The sequence below is a fragment of the Bos grunniens genome, chromosome 16 (genome assembly GCF_055505025.1).
Source record: "Bos grunniens cultivar Pamir isolate PY7600 chromosome 16, Bosgru_T2T1.0, whole genome shotgun sequence".
Taxonomy (NCBI): domain Eukaryota; kingdom Metazoa; phylum Chordata; class Mammalia; order Artiodactyla; family Bovidae; genus Bos; species Bos grunniens.
In genome coordinates this window covers 29,823,120-29,838,138 of record NC_141180.1, presented here as the reverse complement: position 1 = coordinate 29,838,138, position 15,019 = coordinate 29,823,120, and the positions used below count along the sequence as shown (strand labels likewise).

Below are 15,019 nucleotides of genomic sequence, written 5' to 3'. Positions count from 1 at the left end.
CGTGTGTTCTTAGTGCAGATCTCTGACCTGGCAGGCAGGGGCGGGGCCTGGCAGGTGGCCAAGGGTGGGTCAGAGGGTGTGGGCTCTGTCTGGCCTTAGTGTTTAAGACATGCTTGTGTTCACTAGAAACAAGCAGGTTTCTCTTAGGGGAGCACGCGGGCTGTTGTGCTGAAGTTGAAAATCTGCTTTCTCACTGAGGCTGAGCTGTTTCTTGCCTGGTCACACTGCCCGCTTCCCTTCACACCTGCAGCCTTCCATGTGCTGCGCTGGTGGCAGGAGGAGACCCTCAGCGGTTCCCTGGGTCCCACCTGCTCCACAGGCTCCGCACTTGTGGTCCAGACCTTTGTTTGCCCTGGAGACAGGCTCCCAAAGATCATTTCACAGCAGATCTGTGTCTAGTTTCTAGAGGCTGGCTACCTGGCAAAGAGGGATGGACAGCTGGGTTCAGGGGCAGGGCCAGTGTGCACCCTCTCAGGCTTGGGATCTGTGACTCCCTGGATTGCCAATGTCTTCCTCCTCTGTGTCTCTGCTTAATGATGTCACCTGCACAGTGTTTAGTGTTTGGAAGGTGCTGTGCCTGGGGGCCACCAGACAGCGAGTGGTGACTTCACTGAGTGCCGGCAGGCGTTGATGCACCTTCAGCATTCTTTGTTTTTTGATCAACTTAAAAGTACTCTTTGATTTACCACTTCTGTGTATTTGACCCACTCCTGTGAAAAAAATCCTTTTGTCTTTGTTCCTAAATTCTGTGCTCTTCGTGTGTGTGAACCACAAGCCCATCTCCACCCAGTGCTGAGGTGGCCTGTGGGGCCAGAGCTGCTGCATGTGCCAAGGAGCTGGGCGTCCTGTGACCAGCAGTGGACCTGTTGCCTGGGCTCACTGCAGGGCCTGGCCACTGGTGGAGTGGCTCTGCTGGGCCTCCCTCCCCCCACTGCCAGCACGGGGGCGTGTCTGTGGAGGCCTTTACCTCTTCCAGGTGTGCCATGTTGCCTGAGGGCCTCAGGAGGCAGAGCGTTTAGCAGATGGATTTTTTCTGTATATGAAATCCTGACTTTCAAAAATCCTCAGCCAACGTTGGGAGCAGGTCCGTGCTGTACAGAGACTCCCCGGCGCCCATGGCGGCTTGCTGTCTGATGTGACCCTGAATAAAAGATGACTTTGTCCTCTCATTGGTTTGAGAGGGTGGGATACCTCCCCTGGGCGGTGGGTGGACAACCCGATGGGGGCTGTAATGGGGGCTCCCAAGGTCCTGTCCTCCTGTGGGGAGTTGGGGTGTCCACTGTCGGGTCAAGGTCAGCTGACCTGAGCCTGTTCAAGGGAGCAGTTGGTGGCTGTGGCCAGGAGGTGTGGACAACTCAAAGAGTAGGCTCCCTTTGGTCTGGCCTCAATCAGCCAGGAGGGCTGGGGCTCGTGGGGACTGCCGGAGGCTGGCACAGCTGGCGCATCCACATGTGCCGGGCCAGCAGGACTCAGGTGCTCAGCCTGGAGAGGAGTCGTCTGTCTGCCAGTCCCTTCCTGCTGGGCATTGGCCAAGGGCACGTGAAGGCTTTAACTGGGCAGATGCAGAGGGGCTTCTGTGGCGTGACCTCCTTGAGACTGGGCTCGCCAGCTGGACACTTGAGAGAGCTGAGGACCCAATGGCGAGCTCAGGATTCAGAGACTGGCTGCTATTGTCCTGGAAGGTGACCACCTCTACCTGAGTAAGGAGCGGGACAGGTGTCCTTGAGCAGACACTCCTCACATCGTCCCCACCCAGCTTGTCTCTGAGGTGGTTCTGCCTGAATCTGCCAACCCTGCACGTGACCCAAGGCTGGCTGTCTCCTTCCCACATTGTTCGTGCTGGACTTCTGTCAGGGGTGGGGGTGGTCTGGAGGGGTCTTCCGTGCTGCCCCTGGGACAGGGAACCCCACCCTTTTCAAGTCTGGGTTGCAAGCAGCAGGTCAGCCACAACTCTGACCACCCTTAGCCCCAGGCGGCACTAGCCAAGGGGCAGCTGATGAAGGGGGAGGGTCGTGGTTTAGGTGTTGGCCCCACCAGGGCCACAGCTTCATGCTGCCTGCAGCTCGTAGGAAGGTAAGGGAGGGCCCCAGCTCTCCCTGGGGACCTGCCCACTCTCGCTCGCTCTCCATTGCCAGAGTGGCTCGTCTGGCAGGGCACAGCCACTGGGGGCTCAGCTTTCCGCTGGCCTCCAGTGGGGGGATAGGCCTGGAGGCTGGAGGACCCAAGGGGCACAGCTGGGTGAAGGCAACCCCTCTGAGGGTTGGGCAGGCCCAAGAGGAGGGGCAGATGCGTGCCATGCCTTTGCTTATAGGTTGACCTGTCTCTTCCCTGCTAGCCCCACTGGCCCCTGGTGAGGAACCCCCAGGGTTACCTAGGCTGGGATCAACTGGGAGCCCTCCCTGGAGCAGGGCCACGGCCCCGGGCAGCAGGGCCAGAGGGACAGGCTGTGAGGTCACAGGAAGGGGCTGTGAACCCCCATGGAGTGTGTCCCCGCCTGGGGTCGCTGGGCTCGCCCTGAAGGGGCTGGGATGGGGAGTGCACAACCTCTCCCCTTGGGTAGCAGCTATGTGGGAGGTGGGTGGTCTGTCAGTGGGGTTCCGCCCCCCCCCCGCCCCCCCCCCCCGCCGCAGGCCCTGAAGCCTGGGAGGCTGAGGTTCCTCCTTTGTGGGCCCGCCCCCTTGGAGCCCGCCAGCCTTGGGGAGGAGGGGAGCGCGGGCGGGGAGGGCACTGCTCACAAGGGAGTCTGCAGGACTGGGGGCGCGTCCCTCACTAGCCCAGCTCATCCTGTGCAGACATGCACCAGTGGCAGTCAGGCGTCCCTCGGGGCTGCGCCCCCACGCCCAGCCTCTGAGTGCCTCCGGTTGCCTGGGCTCAACAGCATTGAGCCGCTGCGGGCTCCGGACCCGGCAGCTCGCAGCCAACATGCGCTGGGCCTGGGTGGCCGCCACAGTCCTCCTCTGGCCACAGATCTCCTTCCTCGGGGGCAACGGGGCCCGGCGGGAGCCCAAGAGGCCTCGGCAGTCCAGCCAGCACCCCATGGCCCCCAGCACCACCACACTGGGCAGCGAGGGGCTACTGGGCTTCCCCAAGGTATGCATGATCTGTTACGGGCCCACGTGAGCCATTCTCCAGCCCGCCTCCCCTGTCAGAGTGGGGTGGGACTTTGGGCAGGAACCATAACAGTGTGGATCAGGGGACCCTCTCTGGGCCTGGGGAGGGAGTAGGGGGTGGAGGGGCTTCTGTGGGGGCTACATTGAACCCACTGAAGCCTAAGGACCATCAAGCCCTGAGTAACCTGCTGCCCTGAGGTGAGACTGCAAACTGGGGAGGTGCTTTGGGCAGCTGGCTCAGACCCCTGGATGGAATCTGGTGCTCCAACTCTGGCTTCTGGGGTGGCCAAGGCTAGCCCTGCCCTGACCCACTGCTGAGTAGCCAGCATCCCTTACGGCCTCTGGGATGGGGAAGGAGGCCAGGTCCTGGGAGGCCCCTGGCTCCAGCCTACCCCCTGGCATCCCCTCTAAGAGAGCCTCTCACACCTGCTTCAGCCTCCGGTCTCCACCCTCTTGGGCTGGGGCTCCCTGAGGGGGTCTCGGAGCTGACCCCGTCAGCAAGGGCCTGGTGGCTCCTGGACTTGAAGTGAGGCAGCGGTTGCTGGGCCAGGCCCCCTGCCAGCCCTTGAGCCTTTGATCCTGGCCTTCACCTCCCACGGGCGTCTCTATGGCGGCCAGCCCGGCTGCTCTCGGCCTACGCGCCCCGTTGGAGCCTGAGGCCCCATATTCCAGCTGGGCAGGCTGAGGAGAGCAAGTCCTCTGGCCCTGTTGCCAGGGGAGTGGGCTGCCAGCAAGCTCTGGGAAAGCTGCTCGGGGGAGGATCCTTGGGGGCAGTTCCTGCTCTGCCTGGCCCCACCTGCCTGGGCTGCCCCTCCAGAGCCATGGCAAGGCAGTCTGGGGGCAGACAAGGGCTGTCCCTGACCATGGCACCCCCACCCCAGGACAGCCCTCTGCAGGCGTCAGGAGACCCACTCTTCCTGCTGAAAGTGGGCTCCTGCTCCACCTGCCCCCCGGGTCCGCCCACTATGGCTCAGGTCTATGGTGACCGGAGGAACAGGTGGGCTGCAGAAGGGAGAAACCCTGGCCCTCCCAGACCCCCAGACCTGGTCAGGACCTCTTGGCCTGTCTTCCTGGACAGCTGGCTCTCCAGGAGTGGCCGGGGCTCCACTGGCCTCGTGGCAGTAGCTCTCCCCCACCAGACCAGTGTCTGCTGTGCTCCTGGTCACTTTGTGGCCCTCCTGTGTGAGACCTGGATACAGAGAGGGACCAACCCCCAGCTCACACCCCTTCACTCAGCCCTGACTTTGGGGCTGGGTGTGTTCCTATCCCTCCCACTGCCCTGGTGCAGAAATGGGGTGTACGAGAGATGTCTGGAGGGTCTGATCCTGGGCCGCCAGCTTGCACACCCAGCGCCCACTCTCCCCAGCCTCACCATGACTCTGGAAAGCACTCCTGTCCATTGCCTGCCTCAGCCAGGCCGGACCTCTGTTGGGACAGGCAGGGCTGGCTCCATGTGCACATGGCCATGCCCGTCTGCCTGGGAACAGGAAGCAGCAGGAGGGGCCATGTGGGTCCCAACACAGCAGCAGACCGCAGGCTTCTGGACACGGGTTCCCAGCCTGAGCCCGAGGGGAGCCCTGCAGTGCCCCGTTGCCATATTTCCTGTGTCTGCACCGAGTCCCACCCCAGCAGCCTGGGCCCTAAGATTCCTGTTGTTCGCCGGGGGTAGTGGGGCAGGACCCAGCGGGGCCTGGTGGTCAGTTTACAGGCTTGTCCTCTGACCCTTCAGCTGCCCGAGGCCTCAGGGCCTGAGTTCACAGATGCCCATGTGACGTGGCTGAACTTTGTCCGGCGCCCTGATCATGGGCCCTCAAAGAAGCGGTGCCGAGGTCAGGACAAGAAATCGGTGAGCCCCGGGATCTGAGCTCAGGTCGGGGTGGCTGTGAGTGCCCCCTTGGGAGCCTCATTTTCTCCTGCCTCCCCCAGCGAGGCCTCTCTGGCCCCCCCGGCCACCCCAGTGTGGAGGCCCCCCAAGAGTCTGCACTGCGGGAGTTCCAGGACATGCTGAAGGGTAGGCCCCCTCCACCCCCTCTCCTCCTGGGTGTGGGAGAGAACCCCATGCTGCCACGAGCCACACCTGCACCGTTGTCCCCACAGAGGCCACCGAGCATCGGTCCTTGGGGCTGCTGGGCCCTGTGCTGCCTGAGGGGATAGGCAGGCAGCTGGTGGCTGAGGCCTTCCATTGTCGGCTGAGGGGCCCGGTGCTGGTGGACAAGAAGACGCTGGTGGAACTGCAGGGCTTCCAGGCCGTGAGTGGACGTGGCGGGCGGGCCCCACAGGAGAGCAGGCCACAGTGGCCCCCGTCCAACCCTGGGCCTCCACACAGCACTGAGGCTTGGGGTAGGGTGTGAGGAAGCCGGGGCAGAGATGCCTTCCCTTGTGGGGCTTCTTGGTGCCCAGAGTCCTGGTGGGGATGGATGCACAGGTCACCCTTCTGTCCTGCCCACCTGGGGTCTGCTTGAGCTGAGGGCTGTTGGTTGCAGGCACCCTCCTGCACCAGGTTGGGTGTGGGAGGTTGGGCTCCAGACTGCAGCTGCGTTCCCCTGCTGTCCCACTCCAGCCTGCGGCCCAGGGTGCCTTCCTGCGGGGGTCTGGCCTGAGCCTGGCCTCTGGTCGCTTCACAGCCCCGGTGACTGCCATCTTCCAGTTTTCCGCCAGCCTGCATGTGGGTGAGCAGATCTGGCCAGGGTGTGGGTGATGGGGAGGGGCTGGCCCTCCAGGTGGGCCCCAATGTCACAGACCTCAGGCCTCAGTCCCATTGCAGAGACACCTCCTGCCTTAACCCTGCACCCACTGGGGACTGGACAGCCCTCATGCCCACCCTCCCCAGCCCACAGTGTGCCCCGAAGGCCCCCAGGCCCCTCCCCCTCTGCTCCGTCCTCCCTGTGGGCACAGACCTGGCCTGTCTCCCCAGATCCCAGGGAGCTGCAGGGCAGGGTCCGGCCAAGGGCCCGGGACACAGTGCGGGTGCTGGTCTGCATTGAGTCCCTGTGCCATCGCCACATGTGAGTGAGCCCTCTGGGGGTCGCTGAGGTGTCCTGAGGGGCAGGGGACCACCTACCGCCTTGCCCACAGAGGGGGGCTGCCCCGAACACAGAGTACCGTGGCGAGCCCTGAGGTGGGAGCACGCAGGTCTCTGGGCACTGACAGGGGTGTTCCCCCCACGGCCACTGTGCCCTGGCCCCTCATCCCTGGACCTCACGTTCAGGTCTCTGGAAGCCATCTCCAGCCTGGAGAGCAGTGGCAGCGTCTTCTCGATGCACGTGCAGGGGCTGCTGCAGCTGCAGGTGAGGCAGAGCCACTGGTGCGGGGGTCAGAGGAACACCGGGGGTGGGGTCCTGGACCTCTAAGCCTCAGCCTGGGCATTGCAAGGCCTGGGGAGGGGCCACCTCGTGGGGCTGGGTGTCGACCAGAGAGCAGCTGGGCCCCATGGGCGGTGACGTCCACTGTGGGTGTCTGCAGGCTGGACAGTACACCTCCGTCTTCGTGGACAATGGCTCCGGGGCAGCTCTCACTGTGCAGAGCAGCTCCAGCTTCTCCGGCCTGCTCCTGGGCCCGTGAGGGATGGAAAGGGCCTCAGAGTAGTCACCCTGCCGCCCCCACCACTCTGCCCGCTGGTAGGCCTGTGATCATAGCAATAAATAAAGGTTCCCCAGCCCCCACCGTCGCCTGGTCACTGGGGAAGGGGCGGGGGGTGGTGCAGAGTGGCCATGGGTATGGGTGAGGGCTTGGCCGGGGAGGTGGAGGCTCTGGCTAATCACCCTGGCAGCGTGGGTGTGGCCCCAATAGCCCCTGCTTCTGTTAAGAGCCACATTTACTCTGAGGACAAGGACAGTTGTCCATTCAAGCTGCCACTTGGCCCTGCCCATGACCTGGGGCTGCCCCTCAGCCAGCCCGGGCCAGTCCCACCCCAGAGGGCAGCAGTCTGTGGACATTCGCAGGGCCATGGAGGACTCGAGGTTGGGGTGCAGGATGGTACATGTCGGGGCATGCAGGGCAAGGCAAGGTGCCCCAGGGGGGCCTGGGCCTGTGGGTGAACAGGGCCGCCAGCCCCCCGTATGAACCCCAGGGTCCTCAAATCCCCTCATTCCCTAAGGGAGCTGACTTCTCACCACCTTCTTGGCGGCTGCCACCCTGAGGTCTGGCCCCCACCCCTCACAGCCTCGGCAAACTCAGACTGAAGAATGTAAATTGTGGTGGGTCATTCAGGCCTCTACAGAGCTGCCGAGATACCATCTCTGCTTGGCCCCTGGGCCCGCAGTGGGTGGCCCCACGTGACCCCTCTGTATAAGCCTGGAGGGTGGGGGTGAGGGGGCGCTCAGCTCTGTAGTAGTGGGGCCCAGAGACCCATTTCCAAGGCTGCAGGGAAGAGTAGGGGCTCAGGGGCAGGGGTGGGGGGTGGGGGGATAGCAGGCAGGTTACCAGCTGCTCCCCCGACCCTCCTGCAGCCCGCTGGGTAATGAGGCAAGAAAGCTCTGGTGCCGGGCAGGCGCCAGTCCCTGTAGCTGCGGGCTTGGCCTCTGACCTGTCCCCCCCGCCTCCCACCCAGTGGCGACAGGAGCCAGGGGTCTGGGGGGTGGTTCTCAGCCTCACAGCGGCATGATCTGAGACAGGTGTATCCACCCCTGCAAGGGGGATGCGTGAGTGCCAAGCTGGGGTCTCTCTGCTGGGCGAGGGAGGAGAAGAGGGGAAGCCAGGGTCACTGCTCCACATCACTGAGGGCCTGTGTGGGCCCCGGAGCCCAGGCTTCCTGGGGCAGCCATCCATCCGGAGTCCGGCTTGGCTGCAAGTACAGTCAGTGTTGCTGCCCACGTACGGGGGACACTGAGGCTGTGCCTGGCAGGACGCACAGCCAGACTCCTCCCTGTTCCCAGGACTCTGCTGACAGTCCTTTGGTACCAAGCTGCCCTTGACCATCCCGCCTGACCCTGAGGCTGAGGCTGTCCCTGAGGTTCTGGGGGCCGGCATGTCTCCCAGTCGGGTCGGAGCCTGCTCCCTGCACCCTCTGCTGTTATCTGGTTGGAGTGCAGACAGGAGATGGGCCTCTGGCTCAGGAAGCCTCTCAGATCCCTCACCCGACCTGGCCTGAGAGGGGGCAGGGATTGCCTCCTCACTTGGTCCTGTCGTGGAGTTGTGATGACAGGGTTCGGCCCAGGCTCTGCTGGGGTGACAGGTGGGAGACAGGAGATGAAGAGAAGAGAGACAGACAGGACAGATGAGCCAGCTGCCCGGGCTCCCTTGGGCAGGTGGCCAGGGCTGGCGCCCGACTCCACCACCTCCCGGTCTGTCTCGTCTTCCTCCCGGCTTCTGCCCCTAATGGGAGGTCATTAACCACTTAACTGTAATTCCCCTGGAATATGCCGTCTCCAACTGAGCCTCCAGCATGGTGCTGGGGGTGCAGGAGCAAAGAAATAGGGGGCTTGTGTGGGCAGCAGTGGCTGTTATAGGCGGGTCTAGGCACCTGAGTGCGGAGGCAGGGAGTTCAGGCCCACACTGGCGCTTAAGGACGTAGGCTGACCCCTCAGTACAGATAAGGGGCCAGTGCAGGGTAAAGCCTGCACGAAACTCCACCCTAGACCCAGCTGCATCATCTTCTCTCAGCTCCGCCATCTCCTGGAGCCAGACCCAAACTGGGGTGTTTGCTAAGCCTCCGAGCCTTGAAAGGGTTTGCAGGACCCTGGGCCCTGGGCCCTTTGGGTCACATCCACCTGGCCTGAGCAGGGGCTCCTCAGGTGGGTTGCAGGAGCTGTTGCTGCTCGGGGTAGGGGGGCTCACTGGGGTCTGGGGTGGGGGGCCTGGGGACAGGGCTCGTTTCTGGCCCAGACTCTGGTTTCCAAGCTGGGCTTTGGGATGGCCAGCACTGCACTGGGCAGCCTTAGCTTGAGCCCTGATCGAGCCCTGATCTGGAGCTGCAGGAGGTGCTGGGCTGACCTTGCTGGCCTTTCTAGGGCTCACTGCCTTCAATCTCCGCTGATCTGCCTGCAGCCAGAGCTGGGGACTGGCCATGCCAGGGCTCCTGGGATGGAGGACACTCCCTGAGCCCTGGGCCTGGGGCTGTAGCCAGCTTCCCTTGACCATCCCTCCTGGCCCTGAGGCTGAGGCTGTCCCTGAGGTTCTGGGGGCCAGTATGTCTCCCAGTCAAGTCAGAGCCTGCTCCCAGCACCCTCTGCTGTTATCTGGCTGGAGTGCAGACAGGAAATGGGCCTCTGACTTAGTAAAGTAGCAAGTTCTCTTGGGGGCTGGGAATAGTTGTGGCAGGAACTGGGGAGGACAGGGGTGGGCAGGCTGGGTGTTCCAGGCCCCACCCTCATGGTCCCTCTGGGGGCTGCAGACGGTCCAGGGTAGGGGTGAGGCCTGTCCGAGAGCCACCCAACTGCCTGGGCCAGGGCTCCAGGGAGGGTGTGGCCCTTAGGGTGCAGCCAGGACACACTGGCCCTTTGGGGCTCTTTGTGGCCAGGGACTCACCGTGGGTATAACATCTTCCCCTCAGGTTGGGCCTGGGCTGGGAGGGGGGCCTGTTCCAAGGGCCTCTTGGACTGCCTCTCCCCACCACAGCTCCCATCCTCAGCCAGACTAGACCGCTGACTCCTGTGACCCCGACCAAGGATCCAGAGTGCCCTGAGGGTGTGGGGGTGTGGGGGGGCTTCTTGGGGCCTGGGTGGATGTGTCCTCTGGGGGGCCCTGACCCTCCTCCTGGCCTGTGTGTATCTTGGCCTCCCAAGTTGACCCCAAATGTTCCAGTGCTGATCATGACGGTGACTCTGTGGTCCAAGTGGAGCCCCGCCAAAGTCCGTTGTGTCTGTGTGGTGTGTCTGGGGGTCTCTGTGTGTCCCTCATCTCTGCCCTGGGGCTTAGGCTTTCTTGCCTGAGCTGGAATCACTGGGCCCCCAAGGGTGGATGCAGAATTGGTATCCAGGCACTGGTGGCCTGAGCCCCTGGCCAGGCAGTCCCTGGGCTCAGGTTGGTACAGTCAGGGTTCTTGGCACTGGGAGAACTACTGGCATTGTCCAGCTCTGGAGGCTGTTGTTCTGACACTTGGGCTGGTGACCACATCATCACTGATCCTGGGTGGGGAGGGATCAGTTCCCTGAAACCTGAAGCTGGACTCCCCGGATGAACAGGGACTCTCGGTGAAGGGAGAGGGGTTCCAGACCCCCAACCTGGGGCAGAAGCTCTTCAGGGGCCGTAGGGAGCCTTATCTCATCTGAGGCCCCCAGCCGGCACTCGGTGTTCTGACCTGGGACCTGGCTGCGCCCAGGGGCCCTCGCTCAGTGGGTGCTGGGGGGCTGTGTTCACTGACTGGGCTTGGCCACATGCCTTCTGGGCTCCATGTTCAGGCCGCTCCAACCCCGCCCTAGGTCCTGGAGGTGCTCAGTCTCGACCTGACTGATCCAGGAGCTGATCCAGGAGCTGAGGCCTCCAGCAGCCTGGGGTCTCCCCCAGTTCAGCCCCTGGAGCTGGGTCAAGATAGGCTGGGGAGCCCACCTGGCTGGCTACTAGGCACACCCTCCCCCATGACCCGTGTCCATGTCTATGCCCACCACCTTGATCAGCATGCCTGCCCCTCGGTGCATCTGAGGGTGTGTCAGACAGCGCCAATGGTGTCGGGGGGCTGGGGCATCTGAGGGTGCGTCTGATGGCGCCCACAGTGTGTGGGGGATGGGAGGGTGGGGGCACGGGGACAAAAGACCTTTGTTCTGGAGGATTTGGATGCAACCTGCTCTAAGGCAGTGACTCACAGGCTCCTCTGGTGTGATAACACTGGTGTTGCAACAGCTGGCATGTCACACACACCTGGGGTGGTGGCCAGGCCAGCCTAGATGGCCACCTGTGCCCACACCCCTCCAGGGGCCTGGGTGTGTGAGATCAGAACTCAACAGGAAAGGGCGTTACCCGAAGCGAAGCGGCCCTGCTCCAGGCCCTGCAGCGGGATCAGCCTGGCCTTCACTCTGGAGGCTGCGGGTCCCTCCTCTGGGGCCGGAGGGGCAGCCTGGGATCTGCCTGGGACTCTGCGAGGCACCACATGAGCAGTTGCGGCAGGGGTGCAGGAGCCCCTCAGGGATTGGGCTGCTGAGACCCTCAGACGCCACTGGAGGGAGGGGCAGAGCTCAGGTTTCTTTCTTCTTGGATCACCAGGCCAGGTCAGGCCCTGGGTCAGCAGGAGGTGGGCGCTGGACCGAGACCTGCCCTGGCGCCCGTCCTGTGGGCAGGGCCATAGAGGTTCAGTGTTTAAGGGACAGAGTGAACCCCTGTCTAGGCTCCCATGGCCACCATGGCTCCAGGTTCCTCCCCAGCCTTGAGCATTGCCCAGCACTGCGGCCAGCAGAGCCCTGTCTGGTGGACACTGCCAACCCCAGGGGCTGTGGGCAGGGGAAGTGCCGGGACCTGGGGTCAGGGGCGATGAGGCACCAGCTGTGAGCCCAGGGCACGGTGTGGTAAGGAGGGTCCTTCCCCGCCCCAGCCAAGGCTGGCTCTCCTGGGGGCAGTGAGGGCAGATCTCGTCAGTCAGTGGGGCTCGGTGGACCCGGCCATGCCTGCCAGTGCTTGGACTGGGGGGTGTACCTATGCACAGTCTTCTGACCTGGGTGACTAAGGCTGACATTCAGAGCGGGGTCTGGCCCTAGCCCAGGTTGGAGGGTACTTGGGATCCCTGCCCCAGCCTCACAGGAACTGCTTACCTTTCCTGATTTCACTCATTCCCTGAGTCCTGTTCGGGGGCCCCAGCAGCTGGGAGGGGCATCAGTGGAGATTCAGCTGTTGGCTGATTCCCGCCAGAGCTGGGCCCTGGGCAGAGCTGGTGCTGCAGCCACAGTTCACGGGATGGGCACGAGGCCATGAGCAGGGTCTCACTGGTCACTGTGGCCCGAGCAGGGGCCTGGGCTGGCAGTCTCCCCCTCGCCTCCCGCTCTCTTCCCGTCACCCTTCTGGTGGGCTCCATGACTGGGGAGGCTCAGGGTCATCAGAAAGGGTGGGGAAAGTTCCAGGGACCCCTGGCAGAGGAGGGAACCCGGGGACCCGGGGAGGGGGGCGGCGGGTGGCCGGCGTCAGGGCTGAGGAGGGGTCTCCTGGCTGCAGTGTGGCAGTGGTGAGCAGTGCCTCCTCTGCTGGGGGTAAGGCTCTGTAAGGGTGGGAGGGTCTGGGCGGGAGGGAAGTGGAGGGCTGGGAGCCAATACTGCCATCCACAAATGGAGGAGGGTGCTGGGGGCCGGGGGGAGGGGACAGGGAGAGCTGGGAGTGCGTGGAGCGGGGTTGATGCGCACTTTCTGTGGGAGCAGAACAGAGGGTGCAGCCTAGGGGGCCCAGGCTGGCCTTGGTGGGTGCCCGCAGAGGCCAGGTGATAGGTGAGTGGTCTTCCAGCTCCCAGGGCTGTTGGGAGAGTGACCCCCAGGGGAGACCCAGGCCTAGGAGGCTGGGTGGATGGCGGCTTTTCACCTGCTTCTTGGACTCAGAGTGGGAGAGAGATGTCGGCTCAGCCCAGAGTGTGTTTCTAGGGAGGGAAACCAGCCCACACCCCTCGTCACGCCCCTGGACCAGAGTGCAAGCATCAAGCAGCAACTGGATGTGATCTTGACTCTGGGTTCTCTGATGTTGGAGGCCCCGTGGGGGACTGGGCACCTGCTGTGCTTTAGGCCTGTCTGCAGCAGCTGCTGTGGGCTCCCTGGGCCCTGGATGGGCAAGAGTAGGTGGTCTCGTGATGTGAATGTGTGCTTGGGGCAGGGGGCCTGAGACAAGGGTTGGCCGCCCCTGTGAGACCTGTAGATAGTGGGCAGGGGACCAAGGGATGCAGGGAATGTGGGATCAGGCAGAAGAGGCACAGTCCATGGGGACGCCGGCGGTTGCCATAGGCCACGTGCTCCCACCCTGGAGCCTGGACGTTGGAAGCCTGCCCCCAGACGGCTGGGTCTGTGCTGAGCCCTGGGAGGTGGTGAGATTGGGCCCAGCCAGCAGCTGAGCGGTCTCAGGTGTCTGCCCTGGAGTGTGCGGATGAAATCCAGGGCTCAGCAGACTCTGCGACTGAGGGTGGAGCTCCTGGCAGCCTCCCTGGACTCTGCCTTCTCCTCCCGGAGCCTCTGCTTCCTCTTCCTATGAGGACACAGTTATTCTGCAGTAGGTTCCCTGCCGTACTCACCTTGGTTACACTTGCAAAGACCCTACTTCCCACTCAGGCCACTCCCAGGTCCTTGGGCTGGGACTTGAACCCATCTTCTGTGGATGCAGCGCAGCCAAGCGTGGGATCGTCCCCTCCACCCCAACCCCCCGCCGCCCACCACACACTGAAGCTGACAGGTGGAGAAGGTCTGAGGGGGCGGGACACATCCTAGGAAGACCACTGTGGGGGCCAGGGTAGCCACCCAGGCCCCTCCCAAAGACCCAGCATGCCCAGCAGCACCAGCTCTGCCTCTCTGCTGGTGTCTTTTGAACAGTAGGGCCCAGCATGCAGCAGGTGAAGAGCTCCTGGTTCCCAGGATGGCTCACTTCCTGGGACAGCTCACTCCCAGGATGGCCAGGGAAGGCTTGAGACCAGTGGGAGCAGTTGTGGGTGATCTCGACAGCACCCCCCACCCCCAACCGAGGATAAGGAAGTGACATTCAAGTGAACCAGGGCTGGCGGGGGCTTGGGGCAGGAGTGAGCCTGGTGTGGAAGGCGGAGGAGGCTGCAGCCAGGAGCCCAGGAAAGAGGCCTGAGTGTGGGGTTGCTGAGGGACAGGCAGCAGGGCCAGGCACAGCCCATGATGTGCCAGCTCAGGCTGCAGGGCAGCGGCCGTGGGTCCTCAGGTGCCCTGTTGTCTTCTCCTATTACAAAATTTTTTTTCCACTTGCTGGGTGCACAGCACAGCATGCAGCATCTTAGTTTCCCTACTGGTGATGGAACCCGTGCCCCCTGCAGTGGAAGTGCAGTCTTAAACACTGGACCAGCAGGGAAGTCCCAGTGCTGGCTTCTACTCCAAGTGCTGGCTGGGCTGGTCCTACATTCTGGACAGGTCCCCAGCAGCCCCGCAGCTCAGTGGCTGGTTGGAGGTGGTGAAGTTGGGGGAGGACCCCCACCCCACACGACAATGTCAGCATCTTGGGGTTGGCTGCATTGCCCCCTGCCCACATCTCCCTCCCAGGCTTCCAGCAAGGGGACACAGACTTCCAGGGTTGCAGCTCTTGAAACACCAGGGATCTTTGAATCCATTTTCATCATGTGCACACGAGACTGAGGGACGTTCCCAAGGCCAGAGCTGACTGGCTACTGGGTATATCCAGCAACACCGGGATGAGTCAGGGGCCGGCCAAGCTCACAGGGACAAGAGGGCAGCTGGGCGGCCAGCTCCTCCAGCTCCAAGCTGCACATGGGCCTGTACTGCAGGGCCTGGAAGCTGGGAAGGCCAGTGCGGAGGGTGGGCACACCTCCAGCCTCACTTGAGGGGAGCCTCACCCCCTTTCTGTCCTAGGGTCTCTCCTGGCAGCTGTGTCCTGGGTGAACCCCTGGCCCACTACATCCCTAGTCTTGCTCAGTCACATCAGGTGAATTCAGGCTTTCGGGGCGTCTAGAGGGGTGAGGTGGATGGGGGCCTCCAGTCATAGCTGTGTGGTGACCCAGCAGTTCAGTGCCCCAGGACTACCCCCTGTACCTGGACTGTCCTGGGGCACATGGCCTCCTCCAGGCTCTCAGGGCCCATGTTTCTCTATTTCATTAATTAATGATATTGTGTATATTTTTAAATTAGGCTTTGAGTTTTGGCTCTGTGTGCTGTGCACCACTTGAGGTGTCCTGTATCCTAAATTCCCCTGTAGAAACCAGTTCGGTGGTCTGACTTCCCACTCCCTGAAGGTCTGCTGCCTTCTGAACCTGGCCTGGCCCCAGGTCCACAGGGCACACACGCCTAGACAGCATGGGCATCATGGCAAGTGCCTCAGCAGGC

At 63.2% G+C, this 15,019-nt stretch overlaps 1 protein-coding gene across 1 annotated transcript; it reads left to right on the top strand.

The window, feature by feature from the left end:
* Positions 1–2,696: 2,696 nt before the first annotated feature.
* Positions 2,697–6,772, top strand: C1QTNF12 (C1q and TNF related 12). Its single transcript, XM_086343959.1, has 8 exons — positions 2,697–3,090; positions 4,840–4,956; positions 5,037–5,121; positions 5,208–5,359; positions 5,671–5,779; positions 6,025–6,115; positions 6,319–6,397; positions 6,573–6,772. The coding sequence occupies exons 1-8, from the start codon at positions 2,923–2,925 to the stop codon at positions 6,669–6,671; spliced, it is 900 nt and encodes a 299-aa protein (XP_086200085.1). The 5' UTR covers positions 2,697–2,922; the 3' UTR covers positions 6,672–6,772.
* Positions 6,773–15,019: the final 8,247 nt, after the last annotated feature.